We start from the raw sequence: 23,661 nt of genomic DNA, 5'->3' as shown, positions 1-23,661 counted from the left end.
GCCTGGCAAACCCCAGCAGGGTCCATGCACAGGGGACGACTGCAGGAGCTTGACCCCGCTTTGCTTTGGCCCCCCACCATTGGCTCCCACTCTGCCCTGAGCCCCCAGCCAGGGCGCCCTGGCCTTTCCAGTTCGTTTCCCTGGCAGACGCAATGGGGGGCGTGAAATAAAGCAGAACATTCCACCTAAGCGCTTGGGACAGGGACCGTCTCTCTGTCCCCTGTTTGTACAGCGCCTGGCGCAGCGGGAGCCTGGGCCTTGGCTGGGCTCTTGGGAGCTGCCGCCATCAGATAACAAATCACCATCTGTAAAACAAGCCGAGGGTCCCCCCACTTTACAGCTTCTACCACCAAGCTCCTGGCATCCCTCCAGCCTCCAAGCTCCCTGCGCACCACGCTCGCATCCCCCTCGGGGTCAGGGAATGCCTGCAACCCCCACCCCATGCCAGGGGCTCTGCACCCCCCCACACGTCCTTCTGCACTCTGGCTATCTGCTGTTCTTGCACCCAGCCCTGGGGGCTGCGGGACTCACCCCTCCCATGCCAGGGCCCTGGAAAGGCAGCCCTAGGGGAGGGGCAGGCTGTTATCTGTGGTCACTGGCGGAGCCCCGGAGGGTGGGGCTGGTGTCTGGGACACTTGGGAGTTCAAACCCTCCCCAACGGTCCCTCTTGTTTTGATCTAGGCCCAGCAGCTGAGCGTGGGGGAGGAGGCAAGGGGGGGTGGAAAACTTCTAGTTCTGCTTAGAAAGAGAAAGACCCAGAGACAGCAGGGAGCTGGGTTCGGGGACCAGGAGTGGAGGGGCCCAGCCCTGCCTTCTTCCCACAGACAAGTCCCCACAGACCCTGTCCCATGGGATGCGCCGGAGACCCTGCAGCCAACAGGATATGGGTCTGAGACCCCTGGAGAGGGGGGGGTGTGTGTGTGCGTGCGCAGTCATGTGCGCGGGGGGGGGGGGGGCATATATACCGTCGCATGTGCTGGGAACCCTCCCCCACAGCCAGCCCTGCCCCGCTCCCCACAGCCAGCCCTGCTGGGAAATCTCCCCCATAGCCAGCCCCACATCCCCAGACACCCCGCCTGCTCCCCCAAAGCACCCCAGCGCCTCCCGAGACACCCCCATGCTCTCCGTTTTGCTGGGCAAGAGGAGGAGGCCGGACAAGAGGCACTGAGGGGCTGATCTAGGGCAGCGTCCTGGGGCTGACGGGGGTGCCCAGCGCACCGGAGGAAGGAGGACTAGTAGTTAGAGCAGAAGCCTGCATGTCAGGACACCTGGGTTCTCTCCCTGGCTCTGCTACTAGGTCCCTGTGTCAGCAAGTCACTTCCCCTCTGCAAAAACAACAAGGAGTCTGGTGGCACCTTAAAGACTAACAGATTTATTTGGGCATAAGCTTTCGTGAGTAAAAACCTCACTTCTTCGGATGCATAGCAGAGCGGCTGAGCGAGGTCCTGGCCCACACGCAGGGCAGGGCAGGGCAGGGAGAGCAACTCTGCTCACTGCCCCCCTCCCCGGGGCCTGTGACTCAGCTACCATGGGACTAGCCCGGAGCACTATGGAAACTGCTGCCCCCAGGGGTCTGAGTTCAGCCCAGCTCCTCCGGCAGCTGCCAGACTCCCCCGCCCCCCAAGGTTTGCGATTCAGCACAGGGCCGAGCCCCGAGTGGGGCCTGTTCCCTTCTCCTGCTGTCTCTCCGTTGCTGGGGCGCGGGGGGCATGCATACACTCACCCCCCAACCTCACCCCACGGTGGGCTCAGCACAAAGGGGAACCGGGGCAAGCACCCGACGCCCACCGCTGTCCGCACGGGTATCCACGGTGCCAGTGGGCACAGAGCTCTGACCCCCCTGCTCCACAAAGCAACCCTCCCCCGCCACCCGAGCCGCAGGAGAATCCCCCCCCCTTTAGCAATAGAGGGCCTATGATCCCCGTGCAACGCAGCAGAGCTGCTCCAATCCCACCGGGCCGAGGGCAGCGCTCGGGCCCTGGCATTGCCCCACTCGTTACACTGCACCGGCCCCCAGGCTCCGTTCTCTCACCCGGGCGCAGAGCAGGGGGGTGGGGTGGGAATTGCTGATGCAAGATCGGGGGGTGCAGGAAGGGGATGAGCGGGACCGCTCCCTCCAGGGGACAGGGTATCTGCCCTCCCCCCGTTGCTTTTTCGCCCCTAACAGAGCAGGGGGAGAGGGGTGGGCATGGACCCCACTCCCTCCATGGGGTGAGCGGTTCCTCGGGGGGGGGGAGGAGCAGCAGACCCCCCCAATGGCCAATCCCAAGCAGGAAACTGCTCCAAGTTAACGCAGCCCCAGCGCGCAGCCTGGGCCCAGAGGCTCATTAAATGTTTCTGGCTGGCAGGCGGCCAGAGGCAGAGGTTGCTTGTTCTATATTCCCATAAACAGCCCAGGCAGGGCGGGGGGCCGAGGAGGCGGCTGGCGGGGAAATCTCTCGCTGCATTTCGAGCCCTGCGTGGGGAGGGAGGCAGGGATGGATAACGCACACGCACACACACACGCATGTGTATCCACTCCCGGCTGTTTCCCCTGGGCCATAACACACACACACACCCCAGTCGGGGAGGGGGAGACGTGTGGGGAGGACAGCACTGGCTGGTGCTCTGGGAGCCCTAGGAAACGATTACCGCTGCCCTGGCAAGGGGTGGGGGGAGGGGCCGGACTCGGTGACCCCACAGGGCTCTGCACCGCGTCAGGGTGTGCCCCCAACTCCCGCCTGTCACCCCTGCTGTGCCCTGCAGCGGGCACTGCCCCCCAACACAACCTCCTGGCACAGCTGGGTGGGGGGCCGGTGCTACACCCCAGGCTGCAGCGGGACCGCCTCAGGTCCAAGGGGGCCCCCCGGCAGCGTGGACAGAAGGGGTGCAGGCCCTGTGCGCAGGCCCTGTGCGCCGTGTGGGGCAGTGCCCGGCCTGGGGGGCTGCACGGCGCCGGCTGGCCCTTTAAAGGCTGGCCGGGCTGGCAGGGAGGCTCACGTGACTTTCTGCTCGAGGAAGCAGCACTCTGGCAGTTTCCACGGGAGCTGGGGGGGGCGGGTGGGGGAAGGGGCCGCCTGAACCAGTGCGGGGGAGGGGCAGCTGGGCAGGAACCACGGGGGGCCCCCTGCCCCCGCACAGAGGGGGAGCTGGATGGGGGGCTGGGCCCAGGGGCTGCACAGCCTGCACTGTGCCCTGCTGGGGGGGCTGGCCCCACGGCGGGGGGCAGGCAGGCCCCTGTGCTCGGGCTCTCGACCCCCCCCCCCCCGAGCACACCTCCTCACCCCACGCACAGCACAGCGCTACGTGGGGGCGGCTGGAGCCACATCGCGCCCGGGCAATCGCATGGCCACATGCAACGCTCTCCTTGTACCCGCCCCACGAGGCAGCCACTGGACAGGCAGAGAAACTGAGGCACAGAGCTGAGTGACTCACCCAAGGTCACACAAGGAGTCTGTGGCAGAGCAGGGACTTGAATCCAGGTCGCCTGGTCCCAGGCTAGTGCCTTGGCCCCCGAGCCACCCCCCCCCCCAGGTCTGCACAGGACCCACAGACGACAGCATCAGCCCCAGCCAAACCCTTCCCGGTCAGGGGAAGGGCAGCACTGGGGGGGGCTCAGCCCATACCCAGCCCCCGGGCCGTGCCCGGGAGACCCAGCTGGCCCTGCCAAAGGCTGCTCCCAGACAGGTTCCAGGCACATCAAAGACAAGAGCTTTCAGGCCAGGCTCAGGGGGCATCAGCTAACGCCCCACGTGAGGAAGGGCCTCACCCCGCACCCCCTACTGCCCGTCGGCCCTGCCAGCCAGACCCTGCACCCCCCACTGGCTGCTGGCTCTGCCAGCCCGATCCGGCACCCCCCACTGCCCACCAGCCCTGCCACCCAGACCCCACCCCCTCCACTGCCCGCCAGACCCCCCCACCCCCTCCACTGCCCGCAGGCTCTGCCAGTCCGATCCGGCACCCCCCACTGCCAGCCAGACCCCGCACACCCCTCACTGGCTGCCGGCTCTGCCAGCCAGACCCCACAACAGCCCTAACCCATCAGTACACTCTCCCCGCAGTCTGCAGTGCCCTGCAGGTCCCCAAATGGCTTTGGGCAGATGGGGCAAAGGAAGGGAGTGAGGGAACGGGAGGGAATGAGCAACATCTCACCCCTTCCTCGCTGCCCCCACACTCCTGAACCAGCACTGCCCACGTCCTCAACGACTCCACATCCGCCCCAACCCTCGGCCTTTACCCCGGCCAGCTCACAGCACCCATGCACAGGGCCGGAGGGGCACTGAGGCCCGCTTCTCCTCCCAGCATGGGGCAGCTGTTGCACTGTTCCAGGAGACCCACTATCGCCCCACACGCCCCCCCCTCTGCTTGGCAAGGCTGAAAGGCCCCTCGGAGCCCAGAGACGCTCCCCATGGGCCATTTCGGGGCAGCCTCCCTGCAGGGCAAGGGCCCGAGGCTGGGAAAGGGGGCCAAGAGCCTGGCTGGGACAAAGCTGAGGCCTTGCCACCTCATCACACTTCTCCCCACCCACTCCCCCCAGGTGCCACCTGCACCCAGCTTATGCCCCTCAACAGCCAGGTGGTTACAACCGTTTCCTCTCTGAGTTAGAGCTGGCGGGTGCCCACGGCTCCACCTCCAGTGCCAGTCTGGCACATCCTCCACAGTGCCCTGAGCCCCCCAAGCCAGGCCAAGGGCACCACTGCATCCCCGTCACGGTGCCCCGAGCCCCCCAAGCCGGGCCAAGGGGCACCACTGCATCCCCGTCACGGTGCCCCGAGCCCCCCAAGCCGGGCCAAGGGGCACCACTGCACCCCCGTCACGGTGCCCCGAGCCCCCCAAGCCGGGCCAAGGGGCACCACTGCACCCCCGTCACGGTGCCCCGAGCCCCCCAAGCCGGGCCAAGGGGCACCACTGCACCCCCGTCACGGTGCCCCGAGCCCCCCAAGCCGGGCCAAGGGGCACCACTGCACCCCCGTCACGGTGCCCCGAGCCCCCCAAGCCGGGCCAAGGGGCACCACTGCATCCCCGTCACGGTGCCCCGAGCCCCCCAAGCCGGGCCAAGGGGCACCACTGCATCCCCGTCACGGTGCCCCGAGCCCCCCAAGCCGGGCCAAGGGGCACCACTGCATCCCCGTCACGGTGCCCCGAGCCCCCCAAGCCGGGCCAAGGGGCACCACTGCATCCCCGTCACGGTGCCCCGAGCCCCCCAAGCCGGGCCAAGGGCACCACTGCATCCCCGTCACGGTGCCCCGAGCCCCCCAAGCCGGGCCAAGGGGCACCACTGCATCCCCGTCACGGTGCCCCGAGCCCCCCAAGCCGGGCCAAGGGGCACCACTGCACCCCCGTCACGGTGCCCCGAGCCCCCCAAGCCGGGCCAAGGGGCACCACTGCATCCCCGTCACGGTGCCCCGAGCCCCCCAAGCCGGGCCAAGGGGCACCACTGCACCCCCGTCACGGTGCCCCGAGCCCCCCAAGCCGGGCCAAGGGGCACCACTGCACCCCCGTCACGGTGCCCCGAGCCCCCCAAGCCGGGCCAAGGGGCACCACTGCACCCCCGTCACGGTGCCCCGAGCCCCCCAAGCCGGGCCAAGGGGCACCACTGCATCCCCGTCACGGTGCCCCGAGCCCCCCAAGCCGGGCCAAGGGGCACCACTGCACCCCCGTCACGGTGCCCCGAGCCCCCCAAGCCGGGCCAAGGGGCACCACTGCATCCCCGTCACGGTGCCCCGAGCCCCCCAAGCCGGGCCAAGGGGCACCACTGCACCCCCGTCACGGTGCCCCGAGCCCCCCAAGCCGGGCCAAGGGGCACCACTGCACCCCCGTCACGGTGCCCCGAGCCCCCCAAGCCGGGCCAAGGGGCACCACTGCACCCCCGTCACGGTGCCCCGAGCCCCCCAAGCCGGGCCAAGGGGCACCACCGCCCACTAGATGCAGCCAGACTCTGTGGGTCCGTCTCCCCTGTGCTGGGAACGACGCCCCTTGTGCTCCACCAGCCCGGGTCAAAACACAGCCCGACACGGACCCCCCAGCGCCCCGCATGCCAGCTCCCCTGGGGCCCGCCGCTTGCCGCCCCCCCGCAAAAGGCGCTGCAACCCCCAGGCTCGTACCCCCCCGGGCCCCACGGAGAGGCGGGTTTCCTGCGCGCACCCCAGCCCCGCGTCTCCCGTGGGTGCCCAGTGCCGGGCTCTGCCCCTGCGCCCCCCGCTCTAGGGGGCCGGAGGGGGCAGCCCGACCCCTCCCCCCGCAGCGCCCCCCCACGCGCGAAGGGGACAGGCCGGAGCCACTCACCAGGGCATGCGCACCCCACTGACATCTTCACATGCCCGGCCGGGCCCCGGCGAGCTTGGAGGTGCCCCCGCGGCGGGCTCCGGGCATGGGCTGCCCTTGGCGAGCGGGACACGAGCCGGCCCCCCCGAGCGGGGCCCCCGGCGCAGGGGCTCCCCGCGGCGCTGCTCCCACGCGCTGGCCGCCCCGGGGGGAGTCACGGGCGCGTGACGCAGCGCGGAAAAAACCGGGCCGGAGCCGAAATCTCTGACATGGTGATTGTGCTGCTGCGCGCGCGCGTGCGCGTGTGTGTGTGAGAGAGAGTGCGTGTGCGTGTGCGAGGGCGGGGCCAGCGTGCGTGCGTGTGCGGCTGCGTCTGGGGTGCGCACGGACCCGGGGGGTGCGCGTGTGTACGTGCGTGTGCGTTCGGGCATGCGTGTGGACGTGTGTGGGGGCGCGCTGTGTACATGCGTGGCCCCGCGTGTGCACATACGTGTGTGTGTGCGCGCGCGTGTGCACAAACGTGTGGGGGAGGCAGTGCCAGTGTGCGTCCGCGTCTGGGTGTGCGCATGGACCCGTGTGTGTGCATATACCTGCGTGTGTGACTGTGTATGTGTGTGTACATCTTTGTGTGCATACGTGGATGTGTGTGTGCATGGTGTGTGTGTACGTATACGGGCATGTGTGGCCGCCTATGCGTGTGTGTGTATGTGCACTATGTGCATGTGTGTGCAGGTACGTGTGTGTGCCCGTGTCTGTGGGGTGGGCGATGGCAGGGCCAGAGTGCATGTATGTGTGACTGCATCTGGGTGTGCGCATAGGCCCATGTGTGTGCGTGTATGTACATGTGTGGCCATGTATGCACATGCATGTGTATGCAGCTATGTGTGCGTGTGTACACCCATGTGTGACCATGTGTGCATGTGTGTGTGCACACTATGTGCAGGTGTGTGCAGGTGTGTGCACATACATGCATGTGTGACCATGTATGTGTGTGTGCGTGTGCACATACACGTGTGCGAGCACATGTGTGTGCGCACCCCATCCTTGCTGTCCCTGGCACAGCACAGGAGTGAGGACACCCCGCATTGCCTGGGTGCAGCAGCCCCTTCCCGTGGGGGTCGGACTGGCTGACCCCTCTGGCCTGGGCCTGGAGCTAACAGAGCAGCATACAGGGGCTGGACCTGAACGGAGCCGTGGGGCCCCATGGGCTGCCTGGTGTAACATGAGCCAGGCGGGGACTTAGAGGGGGTCTGGTGATACAGTGGGGTCGGGGAACGTGTTGGGGAGGGCTAGGGGGGTGGGGTGGGGAAGGAGGTGGGAGGTCTAGGAGGAAGAGGGGGTGGGGAGCTGGGAGCATGGGGGGCAGGGAGGGGAAGGAAAGGTGTACCGTGGGATCAGGGAGGAAGAGGCTGTGAGGGGGTTCAGGGCAGTAGAGGGGGGCTGGGCTGGGGCCCAGATGCCTGTTTCTAGTTCACAGGCAATCACTGGTCATGGCTGCCTGTCCAGCCTCTCGGCGCCCGCTGCGTTGCCATGGCCAGAGGTGATCGTGCCCACTCTTGGCCCCGTGTGGTCTGGGGGGGGTGCCCCTTTCAGTGCGACAGCCCTTCTCGGGGGTCCACTCTCTCTCGGGGTCAGGCCCCTCCACCTCCTGGAGCCGCACCTCTCTGAGCCTTAGCACATCTGTCTCTCGCCGTGGGCCCCCTCAGGGAGTCCACCCGCTCTGGACCCCCGGGGCCTCCACCCCCCGAAGGGGTTGATGCCACCCTGTTCTCTAGACCAGAGTGACTCTCAGCCAGCATGAAACAGGAGGGTTTATTGAGAGTTGAACACAGCACAGGAAACTCTCAGGGCCTCAGGCCTGGCCTCCCTCAGCCCAGCACATCCCAGTCTCTCTGCATCCAGGTGGGCTCTGCCTGCTCCCCCTCTCCAGCCCAGAGCCCCTCTGCTTCCCAGCTGGGCATCTGAGCTCCCCGGCCCCAGGCCCCGCCTCTGTCCATTGTCTTCTCTCCAGGTAAACAGGGTCGTAAACCGGGGCCTCCTCTCCTCGCTTCTGTCCTCTGGCTGGAACCGGCTGGTTAGGTCACTGGGTCCTCACTCTGCAGCCCATTGTCCGCCCACTGGTCAGAACCGGCTGCGTCTCCTCAGCTGGGCCTCCCGGTCACCAGGTCGCCAGGTCACCGGTCATTGGGGTATCCATCCTCCAGGCCGTTGGCTGGGGTCCCACGTTCCCTCTCTCCGGTCCTCTGCAACAACAAACTCCCTCTCCCCTCACCTCGTTAAACCAGTAACACCCAGGGACACTGAGTCCCACCCCCTCCGCATGCAAACCATTGAAACCCCACCGAAAACAAGAAACCCCCCCACTTCGTCATACCATGTGCCTCCGAAATCCCAGTTCAGCCCAGCAAGGAGCCACTGAGCCCCACCTGCGCAGCGCCCAGGGGGGGCGGGGCAGTGAGCACAGCCTGGATCCCTGTGCCCCGCGCAGTGCCCGGGGGGGGACGAGCCCCGCCTGGGTCCCTGTGCCCCGCGCGGTGCCCGGGGGGGACGAGCCCCACCTGGGTCCCTGTGCCCCGCGCGGTGCCCGGGGGGGGACGAGCCCCGCCTGGGTCCCTGTGCCCCGCGCGGTGCCCGGGGGGGGACGAGCCCCGCCTGGGTCCCTGCCCTGCGCGGTGCCCTGGGGGGACGAGCCCCGCCTGGGTCCCTGTGCCCCGCGCAGTGCTGGGGGGGGAGGAACCCCGCCTGGGTCCCTGTGCCCCGTGCGGTGCCCGGGGGGGACGAGCCCCGCCTGGGTCCCTGTGCCCTGCGCGGTGCCCGGGGGGGGGACGAGCCCCGCCTGGGTCCCTGCCCTGCGCGGTGCCCGGGGGGGACGAGCCCCGCCTGGGTCCCTGTGCCCCGCGCAGTGCTGGCGGGGAGGAACTCCGCCTGGGTCCCTGTGCCCCGTGCTGTGTCCTGGGGGGACGAGCCCCGCCTGGGCCCTGCCCTGCGCGGTGCCCGGGGGGGACGAGCCCCGCCTCGGTCCCTGTGCCTGCAACGGAGCCGGAATACAGTGCCCCAGGGGAGGGGAAGAAGCAGAATTGGAGAGCCCTAGGGATCCGGCTCCTTTCTCCTTGGGAGGGGCGTGTTGTCCCCGGGGTCCATTATCCCAGTGAGCTCGGAGATCCAGCTCTGGCTCTTCTGCAGGGGGACTGCCCCGGGTCCCATCCTGGCCCCTAGACCCCCAGTCCCTTGCAGGGATCATGCCCCCTGGAAACCAGCTTTGGGTTTGCTTCTCCACACAGTAGGTCCCGGTGGGAGCAGGGCAAGGCTCCCCACTGAAGCCCTAGGTTCGTCTCCTTGGGCAGACAGACGGAGGGGCCAGGGAGAGGGACAGACACACAGAGGGACAGGCCGTAGTGGGGAAGGAGGCCGCTGGAGAGACTGTCTCGGGCGTGTGGCTCTTCCAAGCATCCAGCCTGGCGCTGCCTCAGTGTCTCCCTGAAGGATCCCTGAGCACTGCAGCCCCCCTCCCCGCTCAAGTGGGCCAGCTGTGCCCTGCTCCCCGCAGCCCAGCCAAGGGGAGCACCCAGGGCAGCTGCTCCCACCCCCGTCCCCGCCGGAGCAGGGCTAGGGGTCCGCGCTCTCCCTCTGCAGCTGCCCCCACTAGAACAGGCCAGGGTCCCTGGGTCCTGTACCCAGTGCTGCCTGCCAGGCCCCGGGGCCGTAGCCCTGGGCCCAGCTGCTGCCGGAGACACGCATGGAGGGGCACGGGCGGGAGCTGGGGCCCCCACAGGGCTGGTTCCCGGCATCCCCCTCCCTGCCACTTCTGGGCCACTTCCTCTGCTTGGCACCAGGCCAGCCCTCTCCTGGCCCAGATGCACAGGCGTCATGAGGGGAGGGGAGTTTGAGCTACACCCTCCCCCCCGCCCCTAATGACAGGCGGAGCCTGCCCCGGGATAGGCAGCTGGGGCTGGTGCCCAGGGGGCAGGGAGGGGGGACCCCGCCTCTGTCCTGGGGCTGCCAACCCCCCACTAGGTATCTAGGAATTGCCAGACCAGGGACTGGATCCGCTAGGGGCTGTCAAGCCCAGCATCAAGGCTGACCCCAGGGGAAGGTGTAAGATGCCCCCCGATGGAGACTTATAGAATATCTGGCCCCTGGGGAGAGTTTCTCCCTGGCTGTGGCATTCAGGGGCTGGCTCATGCCCTGGGGCAGGAGGGTTTGTGGCCCTTCCACGTCCCCTGTGATGACACTTGGGACACCCACTCATTAGCCACAGGAAACGACTGGGGGAACCTGCTGAGCTTTTAGCCTCCGTGGTTCCTTGTGGCAGTGAGTTCCGCAGGCTAACAGTGAATTGTGCATGACCTTTTCCTTGTCTCAGCTGTTGGCCTTTTGCCCTTTCATTCCAGTGGGCTCCCCCACTGGGGGACTGGAGCAGACCCTAACCCAGGGGTGGGCAAACTTTTTGGCCCGAGGGCCACATCTGGGTATGGAAATTGTATGGCTGGCCATGAATGCTCCTGGTTCCCAGCCAGTGGGAGCTGTGGGGCAGCACTTGGGGCAGGGGCAGGGGCAGTGTGTGGAGCCCTCTAGCTGCCCCTACGCGTAGGAGCCGGAGGGAGGACATGCCGCTGCTTCCGGGAGCCACGTGGAGCCACGGTACGTGCGGAGCAGGGCAAGCCCCGGACTGTGCTCCCCGGCGAGAGCTCGAGGGCCGGATTAAAGCGTCTGAAGGGCCGGATGTGGCCCCCGGGCTGCAGTTTGCCCACCCCTGCCCTAACCCCACCACCCCAACGGGCAATTGAGCCCGTGGAGGCCCCATGGAGCAGGAAGGGCCCAAGTGCTGTTGCAGGTCTCTAGTATGAAGTGCCCCTGGCACCCCGCCCCTCCCCCCTGCCAGACAGCAAGGAGCCACCTTGGATCTAATCCCTTCCCTTTACCTCAGCCCCCACTCTCCACCCCTGCAGCCCCAGCAGCCCCCAAGTGTGTCACAGGGAAAGCGCAGGTGTCTAGCCGTCAGCGTGCAAAGGGGCGGCTGTGTGTGCGCGCTGGCGAGGGGGTGGGTGTGTGCGTGCCGGCGAGGTGGGGGCATGCACGGGGGGTGCATGCTGGTAAGGGGGTGGGCATGCACGGAGGGGGTGGGGGGCGTGCCGGCGGGGGGGTGGGTATGCACGGGGGGGGTCATGCACGGGGGGGGCAGGGGGGTGCACCAGCGAGGCAGGGGGTATGCGGGGGGGGGCACGCTGGCGGGGGGGGCATGCACGGAGGGGGCGGGAGCTGGTGCCAGGCCTGCCCTGTCGCAGCGACTGCTGCCCGAAGCCCAGCAAGGCAAAGGGTGGGTCCCTGAGAGGGATGAGCCCAAGGGCAGGACTTTCTGGGCCCCCTCCTCTCCCAGTTCCCCAGAGAAGGCCCCGGGCAGGATCAGGCCCAGATGAGGCTATTGCTAGGACACACCGGAGGGGCCCGGGCTTTGTGGGGCACTCAGCGGGCAGCAGCTTCCTCCTCCCCCTGCTGGGAGCGGGGCTCCTGTCTCGGGGCCACGGGCACTTGGGGAACAGCTTGACTCAGGAATCGGGTCCCTGCTGGCTGAGCGCCGAGACGTCCGGGGCCCCCTCGCGGGCGAGGCCAGCCTGTGCCAGCTTGGGGGGCCGCCTGTGCCAGCTTGGGGGGCCCACAAGACAAAGGCCGTGGCTGTCACTGGCTCTGTGCTGCCCCCATCTCACAGGCATGGGCCTTCCAGCCCACCCCCACGGCCGCCCCTAGGCCATGAGCACCCCCTGCCCCGTGCCCTATAGCTGCCTGCTGCCCCCACTGCTGCGAGGGCAGGCTGGGGGCACAGCCCCGCCCTGGCAGATTTCAGCCTGGGGGGCTCTGGAACAGCAGGGAAGAGGTGTTGTGGGGGGTGCCATTAGCAGGGCACACTTGGGGGGGTGTATTGGGGGCCACATGGCAGCTTACAGGGAGCTCCTGCTCTCTGGGATGCCCACCCCAGTATCACCCCACTGACACTATGGGGGGGGGGGAGACTGGGTCATTGCTCAGGGAGTCCTCCCCCTGCCCCCCACCTCCCTGGGGTGGACTATGCAGCTTCCCCAGCCCAGTCCCCCAGCACTAAGAACCGCCTTTGACCTGCAAACGAACCAGGCCACAAGGCAAACCCGCTGCCCCCCAACCACAAGGCAACTCAGCAACCCCCCCCCAAAAAAACAGCCACTTACAGTATCCAGCGAGAGCACAGATAGACAACGTTGCACGTCTCCTCACACGCGCGTGACTCAGCCCCTCTCTCGCACACGCATGGGGCCCTTGCGTGGCGGGGGGCAGACAGCTGCTACATTTTCACCCGTTTGGATCGGTTCTCCCTCGCACTGCGGAAGTAGGAAAGCTGCAGCAGCTTCGGCTGAACACAGAAACGTTTACCACGAGCCAGCCCCGTGCATTGGGAGAACAATGCAAATCCTTAGACCCACGTAAAAAAAACTGGCAGATTAAATTATTTTTCTGGCAAATTGATAAATCACTGGCCAGGCTGGTCAAATACCGGTCAGGTGGGAACCCACGCAGCCCACAGGAGGCACATACAGGCCTGGCCCAAGTAGCTGTGTAGTCCAGGCTGCCCAGTGAGGGGCTGCCAGGACCCCGGGGTGCTCAGGGCCTCCAGGAGCTGGGCCAGCTGCTCCTGGCCCCCTGGCCACGGCTTGTTGCCTGCCACAGGGTCCCCATAGGCGGAGCACGCCCCCTCCGCAGCCTTCCCAGCCCCTGCCATAGGGCCCCGCTGAGCCAGGAGTCTGCTGCCTCTGCCCGCTCCAGGGCAGAGACCCGGCTCCAGCCATGCAGCGGGGCTCCCTGGGGGGGCAGCACAGGTGCCTCCTGGCCATCCGGGGCCTGCCAGGGACTCCCGTGCGCTGAGGCCTAGGACTGCAGTCCCCTCCTGGGATCCTGTGCCCAGTTCTGCTGCCCACACGGGAGAGGGGTCAGAGAAGAGCCGTGAGAATGATGAACGGATTGGCAAACAGCTCCATCTATTGAACTTCTCTTTGGGAGGCTACGGGGGACGCTCAGTCTGGAAGGACCTACGGCTCTGCAGTCTAACAAAGAGCCAGCACCATCCAACAGCTGGGAGCTGAAGCGAGACACATTGAGACAGGAAATGAAGGCGGATATTCTAAGGGTGAGAGTAATTAGCCATCGGAGCAAGTCCCCAGGGGCCATGGTGGATCCTCCATCACGGACAACTTTTCTCTCGAGACTGGCTGCGTTTTCAAAGGGGAACGCGGGGCAGGGCTCTGGCCTGCGCTGCGTGGTGCAGCATGATCACAACCGGCCCTTCTGCCCTTGCAATCTCTGCCCCCGCGGCCCCGCCCTGCAGGGCCAGGGAGGGTGACTGAGCAAGGTCGACTCAGCTGAGTAAAGCAGATGCGTTCTTCCCCTCGCTGCAGGAGGAGAGAGGCTGCCATGGGTGTCTCTGCTGCCTGGACCAGCAGGGGCTAATGGGACCCCCACCAGTGCAGCATAGCCCCTCAATCAGGCCTAGAACCTTGGCTTTAGCCTCCCTGTCAGGCCGCTTGGCAGCAGAAGCCACCAGCTCAGCAGCCTTGGGGCCGGGTTCAGGGCACAGCTAGCACCGGAGACATTAGCCTACAGCCCAAATCTCAGCATGGGCAACTGGCCATGGCCTCCCGAAACTCGACCTGTGGTTTCAGTTAGACACTCATTGCTGTGTCTGTCACCTGCCACTGTAATGCAGCCACCTCTGGGGTGGGGCGTGGCTGCTGCACAGCATGCCAGCATAGTGCAGGAAGGGGAGTGGGCATTGTATCAGATTGACGCGGCGGTGTATTAAAGCCCCAGGCAGCCCCATCTGCAGGGGCGGCACGTGGGGAGAGAGGCTCCCGCTCAGATCCTGCCAGCTAGACAGGCTGCAGCCTCCCGCCTTCCCCAGCATCGCCCCGGCTGTGACTCCAGCCCAAAGGCCTGGCACCCTCCTGGCCAGCACCCACCGCCCCATGAGCAGGAGGGGAAGGGGTCCCAGGAAGGGGTCACCCTGGCCCCATCTCCTCCAGCCAGCACCCCTCCCGCTGGGGCAGGCCCAGCCCCCAGGCCATTGCCTAGGCTCAGCTCTCCTGCCGCGTGTTCCGGGTGCTCTCAGCCCCAGCTTGGCACGGCTTGGGGAAGGCAGGCGTGTCCACGTGGCTGCTGCAGAGAGCCCCGTCCCACCTCCCCTCTGGCCCCGGCTGCGTCTGAGGGAGCAGCCCCACGAGGCAGGAAGGCCCAACTGGTCTCTAAGGCTCGCGCATCCTATGGGCACCACCTGAGCATGGCCCCAAAACCCATCCTCTGGGGAGGCAGCCGAAACTTGGCCCAGGTGAGGCCGAGCCTCATCCCCTAACAGGGCCGGCTCCCTCTAGGATCTGCCCCTCCCCGTCCCCTGCCTGTCTCCGGGCCAGCTTGTCATGCCCACCTTGCTGCCTGCAGTCCTGCCAGCTCCCCACTGCTATGGGGCTGGGAAGGGCCCTGCCTCGCTCTCGGAGAGGGGAGAGCCATTCCCGGCTCATCCTGCGCTAACCGGTTCCTGGAGGGCCAGCTGTGGGAAGGGGTGGGGAGCAGGAGGAAGACGGCTACACCTGGGAGACTGCTGACTGCCACAGGCTGCCCCGACCCGGAGCCTGCATGGACCTGAAACCGGGTGCCCCAAGAAGAGGGAAGGACGGTAGACCCCAATTAAAGGCAGTCTCCCAGCTGACCGCCCACCCGCCAGGATCCCGTCACCCCACTGCGCGCCGAGGCAGAGACAATGCCAGGGACCCAGGAGACCGAGACCCAGCCAGCCAGCGCTGGGCGGGCACCTCTTCCGGTCAGTATTGTGTGATATTACAGGGGTTCTCAACCTTTTTCTTTCGGAGGCCCCCCCAACATGCTAGAAAAACTCCACAGCCCGTCCGTGCCACAACAACTGTTTTTTTGTATATAAAAGCCAGGGCCAGTGTTAGGGGGTAGCAAGCAGGGCAACTGCCCGGGCCCCACGCCACAGGAGCCCCCGTGAAGCTACATTGCTCAGGCTTCAGCTTCAGCTCTGAGACGGGGTCAGGGCCTGGGCTTTGTAGCCCATAGGGTTACTTTGCTAGCTATTCTATCCTACTAATCCAGCCAGCCGTATCAAATCATGTGTTTCTCTTTCTGAATTAATCCATTTCATATCTGATTCTTATATTTTATCAGTATTCATTCCTATGAAATTAGGATGTGTTGAGGCATATGGTATGTGTTTCCTAATAATTAAACATAGAATAAATTTTGCTGAAATGCAAGAAGCCTACCGGCCTGTATCCGGTAAGATCCGCTAAATAGCTACACCTATGATCAGTTAAGAGTAAGTCAGCATAAAAGCTGGCAACCTTTGGCACAGATAGAAATGGTCCCTGAATTTTGGGGAACTGAAGGGAGGAACTACACACAACACTGAACAGGTTTATCCGGCGTTGGTAACCGCAGGGCACACCACAAACCTGGAAGTTGCCAAGAGAGCCTAGGTTGGCAGTTTTTGGAGTGAGATAATCCTTATTCATATGTAGGGAGTAAGTGTCATGATCCACTAATCTGTAGGAGAAGGGTCCCCATAAATGTCTTAGGGTACGGAAATAAGATTTGGGTATAGTAGGTTGGGTCTGAATTACATAGAGTCCGGCTCCTATAACACACCATGTAAGGATATCTTAGGGAGCTTTTTCTTTTCTTTGTTCCCCTATATTCTATAGACTATCATTCGATCTTCCATCACACTATCCGCTCAGCCTGTGCAGTATAGTAGAACTACTCAACATCCCTAACTACTGGGGAAGCCAGCACCATCGTGTTATCAGGCATGCCAGGAGTAAGGCTGGTCCTTCATCTCCTTTACCAGGTCCTCAAGGAAGGGTGTGAGTATGTTAGGTTAAGGTACTTATAATAGGAACGTTACCACCAGGAGTTTTGGAATTAATTTACTGTTTTGCAGTCATAAGTTTCACAGCATTTATTATTCTTCTATTAATCTCAATAACGTTTTTATCAATTTGGTATTGTCCTCAGGGTACATGTTTTTGCCGAGCACCCCACGAGTCCTCTCCCGACATAGAACTCTCTGAGTTCTCGGCCCCTGTCGTCTGAATTGGACAAGAACCTATCAATCTTCTGGTTGGATGTGATCAGCGGTGAACCATAACAACTAACCCATCACATTCAGGTCAACAGCTTCAGCCCCATGCAGCAGGACTTCAACTTTCTGCTGAGAGCCCCAGTGAGTCTAATGCCGGCCCTAATTGGCAGACCCCCTGAAACCTGCTCACAGCCCCTGAGGGGGCCCCAGACCCCTCATAGACCAACCCTAACTAAATCTTCCCAGCCAGGGCTTTGTCAAGCCGGGCCTTCAAAACCTCTAAGGATGGAGATTCCACCACCTCCCTAGGGAACCCATTCCAGTGCTTCACCACCCTCCTAGTGAAAAAGTTTTTCCTAATATCCAAACTAGACCTCCCCTACTGCAACTTGAGACCATTGCTCCTTGTTCTGTCATCTGGTACCACTGAGAACAGCCGAGCTCCATCCTCTTTGGAACCCCCCGTCAGGTAGTTGAAAGCAGCTATCAAATCCCCTCTCACTCTTCTCTTCTGCAGACTAAACAAAGCCCAGTTCCCTCAGCCTCTCCTCGTAAGTCATGTGCCCCAGCCCCCTAATCATTTTCACTGCCCTCCGCTGGGCTCTCTCCAATTTGTCCATGTCCTTTCTGTAGTGGGGGCCCCAAAACTGGACGCAGTACTCCAGGTGTGGCCTCACCAATGCCGAATAGAGGGGAATAATCACTTCCCTCGATCTGCTGGGCTGCGTTAGTAGGACCATTGCCAAAATGCCATTAGCCTTCTTGGCAACAAGGGCACACTGCTGACTCATATCCAGCTTCTCGTCCACTGTAATCCCCAGGTCCTTTTCTGCAGACTTGCCGCTTAGCCAGTCAGCAGGGGCTAGGGTTACCATATATAACAAATAAAAAAAGAGGACCCTCCATGGGGCCCTGGCCCCGCCCATTTCCCACCCCCAGCCCGCCCTAACTCCGCCCCTTCCCCACCCCAACCCCGCCCTAACTCCGCCCCCTCCTCCCTCCCACTCCCAGCCACGCGAAAAGGGCTGCCCGAGCGCTACCGGCTTCACGGTTTGCCGGGCAGCCCCCAGACCCTGCGCTCCCGGCCGGCGCTTCCCCAGCGCAGCTGGAGCCCGGGAGGGGAAGCGCCCAGCCGGGGGCGCAGAGTCTGGAGGCTGCCCGGCAAACCGTGAAGCCGGTAGCGCTCGGGCTTCGGGCAGCCCCCATGCCTCCGGACCCTGCGCCGCCAGAGCCCGGGAGGGGAAGTGCCCGGCCGGCGGCTGGGGTCCGGAGGCAAGGGGGCTGCCTGAAGCCCATAGCGCTCGGGCGGCTCGGCTCTTAAACAGAGCCGAAGAGTCAGGGGAGGAGCAGAGCAGCCGCGGGAGGGGAAGTGCCCGGCCGGCATTTTCCCGGACATGTTTGGCTTTTTGGCAATTCCCCCCGGACGGGGGTTTGATTGCCGAAAAGCCGGACATGTCCGGGAAAAACCGGACCTATGGTAACCCTAGCAGGGGCGGCGAGTTATATGGGCCTGTGGTGCCCGGGCTGCAGGAATATTCTCTCCCCGCCCCGCCTGCTGCCCCTGGGCAATTTAAAAGGTCCTGGGGGCCCCTACTGCCACCATCAACAGCACGTCACTGCGGCCCCTGGGCGGGGGGGTGGGGGTGGGAAGTCTCCGCGCGCTGCCCCCACTCCAAGCACCGACTGCCACTGGAACTACAGCCAATGGGAGCAGCGGGGGTGGTGCATGCAGGCAGCGGATATCCCCGCCTAGGAGCAGCTGCCAGAGGGGGGTGTGGGTTGCTTTCGGGAGCCGCCCAAGGTAAGCGCCACACCCCTCACCCCCTGCCCCAGCCCACACCCAGCACCCAAACTCCCTCCCAGAGCCCACCCCCACACCCCCTCCTGCACGCCAACCCCCTGCCCCAGCCCAGAGCCCACCCCCAAACTCCCTCCCAGAGCCCACCCCCACAGCCCCTCCTGCACGCCAACCCCCTGCCCCAGCCCAGAGCCCACCCCCAAACTCCCTCCTAGAGCCCACCCCACAGCACCTCCTGCACGCCAACCCCCACACCCAGCACACAAACTCCCTCCCAGAGCCCACCCCCACACCCCCTCCTGCACGCCAACCCCCTGCCCCAGCCCAGAGCCCACCCCCAGCACCCAAACTCCCTCCCAGAGCCTTAGGCAGGTGTGTGTGTGGAGGGGGGGGGGCAGGACTTGGACCTGTTCTGGGCACCACCAAAAATTATACAAGCCTGCCACCCCTGCCAGTCAGTCTCTGGCCTGTAGCGGTACATGGGATTCTTCCGTCCTAAGTGTAGAACTCTGCACTTGTCCTTGTTGAACCTCAGATTTATTTTGGCCCAATCCTCCAATTTGTTTAGATCACTCTGTATCCTATCCCTACCCTCCAGCATATTTACCTCTCCCCCCAGTTTAGTGTCATCTGTGAACTTGCTGAGGGTGCAATCCATCCCATCATCCAGAATGTTAATAAAGATGTTGAACAAAATCGGCCCCAGGACCGACCCCTGGGGCACTCCTCTTGATACTGGCTGCCAACTAGACATCGATCCGATGATCACTACCCATTGAGCCTGACAATCTAGCCAGCTTTCATCCAATCTATACTTCTTTAACTTGCTGGCAAGAATACTGTGGGAGACCGTAACGAAAGCTTTGCTAGAGTCAAGGTATATCACGTCCACCACTTTCCCCATATCCACAGAGCCAGTTATCTCATCATAGAAGGCAATCAGGGTGGTCAGGCATGACTTGCTCTTGGTAAATCCATGTTGACTGTTCCTGATCGCCTTCCTCTCCTCCAAGTGCTTAAAAATTGATTTCTTGAGGACCTGCTCCATGATTTTTCCAGGGACTGAGGTGAGGCTGACTGGTCTGTAGTTCCCCGGATTCTCCTTCTTCCCTTTAAAAAAAGATGGGCACTACATAAGCCTTTTTCCAGTCATCCGGTACCTCCCCCAATTGCCAGGAGTTTTCAAAGATAATGGCCACTGGCTCTGCAATCACATCAGCTAATTCCCTCAGCACCCTTGGATGCATTGCAGCCGGCCCCATGGACTTGTGCATATCCAGCTTTTCTAAATAGTCCTTAACCTGTTCTTTCACCACCGAGGGCTGCTCACCTCCTCCCCATACTGTGCTGCCCAGTGCAGCGATCTGGGAGCTGACCTTGTCTGTGAAGGCCGAGGCAAAAAAAGCACTGAGTACTTCAGCTTTTTCCACATCATCTGTCACTAGGTTGCCTCCCCCATTCAGTAAGGGTCCCACACTTTCCCTGACCTTCTTGTTGCTAACATACCTGTAGAAACCCTTCTTGTTACCCTTCACATCCCTTGCTAGCTGCAACTCCAGTTGTGCTTTGGCCTTCCTGCTTTCACTCCTGCATGCTCGAGCAATATGGTTGAGAACCACTGTGATATCACAATGCAACAGTACGGGGGGGATTTAACCGGTGCTGCCTGCGTCCTGCCAGGGCATCACCATGTGTAGCCACCCTCAGCATCTAACCCGTCCCTCTCAGCCTGCTTAAAACGGCAGCCGTGCCAGAGAATCCCTGGAAATATCAAATCCCACAACCATCGGCCAACGTGCCCCCCGTGTCCTTGCTGCCAGCTGCCCTGCTCAGATGGTTGTACTGCATGGGTGAGGCAGATCTTTGTAGCTGCAGGCGCAGAACGGGAAAAGCGCTAGAGGAAGCACTCGGGGGCACAGTTCATTCGCCCCCTCAGCGTCTAGCTACACCAAGGTTTTGATGAGGGAAGTCGCCCGCCTCAAGCTCCAGCGCCCTTTCCAAAGGCCCAGAGATTGCACTGCGCTGCCAGGCGTTCATGGCTCCCTGGCGCCCACGGGCACAGAGCCGTTACTGCCCCGTTGTGGGCGGAGGTCACGATGATCCGTGGGCTCCGGAAAAGAGAACAGAGGCAAAGGCAGTGCTCTGGTTTGGGGTGCACGCTGCACAAGGAGCTCTCCCCACCGCCCCTGGAGCTTGTGGTTCCCTTTTCCCACCAGCTGGGGGCGCTGGCCCAGTAAACTGCCCTGCTGCAAATCGTGATTTGAACGAGATCCTTCTCCGCCTTTGGGGGAAGTACGCCAGGGGAACAGCCCTGACGCAAGGACTGCCTGCAGGGTGCCCGTGCAATCCCTAACCTGCCCCTCCAGACCCCCATCCTGCCAGCTCACCCCGACTGGGAACGGGCAATGTGGAGGAAAAGCAACGCTGGATCATTGTTGGCCTGGAGACCAGAGCTGGGACAATAACTATGGCTTGTGCTCGTGTCCCCTCTCCTCCTCCAGCACCTGACACACCACGGTCCCCACAGCAGGGGCCCCGTCGCTGGGCGAACACCTGGCATATCCCCAGGGCAGAGAGAGGGGACGAGGGACGCGTCAGGCTGAAGACACAGGGGTGAAGGCTTTTGCCTGAATGCAGCAAAGGAGGGAGCAGACAATCGCAAGGGCCACAGCTGCTGGGGATCCTGGAGAGGCAGAGACCCGGGCCCAAGCCAAGCATCCTCAGGTGCTGCCCAGCCTGGCAGCTGCTGGGGTGGAGCTGCCTTGGTCTGGGTATAGCAGGCTTGGCCAGAGTCCCCTGGCTGGGCTCTGTCACGCATTGACAGATCGTGCCCACTCTTGGCCCCGTGCGGTCCGTGGGGGGTGCCCCTTTTAGTGAGACAGCCCTTCTCGGGGGTCCACTATCTCTCGGGGTCAGGCCCCTCCCCCTCCTGGAGCCGCACCTCTCTGAGCCTTAGCACGTCTGTCTCTGCCGTGGGCCCCCTCAGGGAGTCCCCTCGCTCTGGACCCCCCGGGCCTCCGCCCCCGAAGGGGTTGATGCCACCCTGTTCTCTAGCCCAGAGCAACTCTCAGCCAGCGTAACACAGGAGGGTTTATTGAGCATCTGAACCCAGCAGAGGAAACCCTCTGAGCCTCAGGCCTGGCCTCCCTCAGGCCTGGCCTCCCTCAGCCCAGCACATCCCAGTCTCCCTGCATCCAGGTGGGCTCTGCCTGCTCCCCCTCTCCAGCCCGGAGCCCCCCTGCTCCCAGCTGGGCATCTGTCATAACTATAAAGGGAAGGGTGACAGCTCTCCTGTGTACAGTGCTGAGATCCCTCCTAGCCAGAGACTCCAAATCCTTTTACCTGTAAAGGGTTAAGAAGCTCGGGTAACCTGGCTGACACCTGACCCCAGGGACCAATAAGGGGACAGGATACTTTCAAATCTTGGGGGGGGAAAGGCTTTTGTGTGTGTCCTTTGTTTAAGGGGTTGTTCGCTCTTGGGACTGAGAGGGACCAGACATCAATCCAGGTTCTCCCCATCTTTCTAAACAAGTCTCTCTTATTTCAAAATTGTAAGTAAAAGCCAGGCAAGGCGTCTTAGATTTACTTTGTTTTCTCAACTTGTAAATGTACCTTTTACTAAAGTGCTTATCTTGTTTGCTATACTTTGAACCTAAGACAGAGGGGATTCCTCTGAGCTCTTTAAGTTTGATTACCCTGTAAAGTTATTTTCCATACTGATTTTGCAGAGATAATTTTTACCTTTTGCTTTAATTAAAAGCCTTCTTTTTAAAAACCTGATTGATTTCTCCTTGTTTTAAGATCCAAAGGGGGTTTGGATCTGTATTCACCAGGAGTTGGTGAAAGGAAGGAGGGGGGAAGAGTCAATTTCTCCTTGTTTTAAGATCCAAAGGGGGTTTGGATCTGTATTCACCAGGAGTTGGTGAAAGGAAGGAGGGGGGAAGAGTCAATTTCTCCTTGTTTTAAGATCCAAAGGGGGTTTGGATCTGTATTCACCAGGAGTTGGTGAAAGGAAGGAGGGGGGAAGGGTCAATCTCTCCTTGTTTAAGATCCAAGCAGTTTGGATCTGTATTCACCAGGGAATTGGTGAAAGGTTTCTCAAGGCTTCCCAGGGAGGGAATCCATCGAGAATGGTGGCAGCGGGACCAGAGCTAAGCTGGTAGATAAGCTTAGCAGTTTTCATGCAGGCCCCTACATTTGTACCCTAAAGTTCAAAGTAGGGATACAGCCTTGACATGGTGGCACAGCGGTGGGATCGTTTTAAACCCAAAAGCCAGTAAGAGATTTTTTTTTTCCTTCTAGCTGCTTGGAAAGCAGAGCTGAAGGTAGATGCATATCTTATCTCTCCTTGCCTGAAGGCAGAGGTGTTAAGTTTTTTTTAACAAGGTCCTTTGTTAAGAGAACGGTTCAATAAGTGAGCAAACTTTGATCTAGTAAAGGTAATTTACAAGGTGAATTGTTTTTTTTTTTCTTTTTACATCCTCGGGAGTAGCTTGTTAGAAAGTCTCTGTTAACTCAGCAGCACTCAGCAGGAGCCTGAGCTAAGTACATCCCAGTTTCAGTCAACTGCAGAGGGGTGTGACCCAGCACAAGAAAACCAGGAAAATGACTACCAAAGAAGAAAAAGCTAAAGAGGAGGCCCACAAGAGAGCTATGGAGCTGAAAGAAAAAGAGATAGAGCTGAGAGACAGAGAAGAGAAAGCCAAAGAGGGGGCCCACAAGAGAGAGATGGAGCTGAGAGACAGAGAAGAGAAAGCCAAAGAGGAGGCCCACAAGAGAGAAATGGAGCTGGAAAAAGCCAAACAGGAGGCCCATAAAAGAGAGATGGAGCTGAGAGAAAGAGAAGAAAAAGCCAAACAGGAGGCCCATAAAAGAGAGATGGAGCTGAAAGAAAAAAAGAGATGGAACTGGAAGCAGCAAGGACTAGGCAGGGTGCATCAGACCATCCTAACAACTCCTCTCCAGGTACCACTTCCCATCCCAGGAAATTCCCCACCTACAAGGCAGGCGATGATACTGAGGCCTTCTTAGAAAATTTTGAAAGGGCCTGCCTTGGATACGACATCCCTCCAACCCAGTACATGGTAGAGCTGAGGCCGCAGCTCAGTGGACCCTTAGCAGAGGTGGCGGCTGAAATGCCTAAGGAACACATGAACAGTTATGAACTTTTTAAAAACAAGGCCAGAATCAGAATGGGGCTAACACCTGAGCATGCCCGTCGGCGGTTCAGAGCCCTAAGGTGGAAACCTGATGTGTCATTTACCCGACATGCCTACCACATTGGGAAAAATTGGGATGCCTGGATATCAGGAGCAAATGTTAAATCTACGGAAGAGTTGCCCTTCCTATTGCAAATGGAGCAGTTTTTAGAGGGTGTTCCTGAGGAAATAGAAAGGTACATCCTAGATGGGAAGCCCAAAACTGTAACCGAGGCGGGGGAGATTGGAGCCAAATGGGTGGAGGTGACAGAAAAGAAAAAAGCTAGTAGCAGTTGGAGCGAATA

The 23,661-nt window shown here is 62.1% G+C and overlaps 1 protein-coding gene across 2 annotated transcripts in view; it reads right to left on the bottom strand.

The window, feature by feature from the left end:
- LDB1 (LIM domain binding 1) overlaps positions 1-6,340 on the bottom strand; it is a 40,237-nt gene extending 33,897 nt beyond the window's left edge. For both annotated transcript variants that reach the window (XM_065407164.1, XM_065407165.1), the window contains exon 1: positions 6,265-6,340. In XM_065407164.1, coding sequence (XP_065263236.1) covers positions 6,265-6,289 — 25 coding nt within the window. In that variant the 5' untranslated portion in view covers positions 6,290-6,340. The remainder of the gene's footprint in view (positions 1-6,264) is intronic.
- Positions 6,341-23,661: the final 17,321 nt, after the last annotated feature.

Source organism: Emys orbicularis, chromosome 7 (assembly GCF_028017835.1).
Source record: "Emys orbicularis isolate rEmyOrb1 chromosome 7, rEmyOrb1.hap1, whole genome shotgun sequence".
Classification (NCBI taxonomy): Eukaryota; Metazoa; Chordata; order Testudines; family Emydidae; genus Emys; species Emys orbicularis.
Note: the sequence above shows the minus strand (reverse complement) of the source record. Positions and strands in the feature narration are given on the sequence as shown.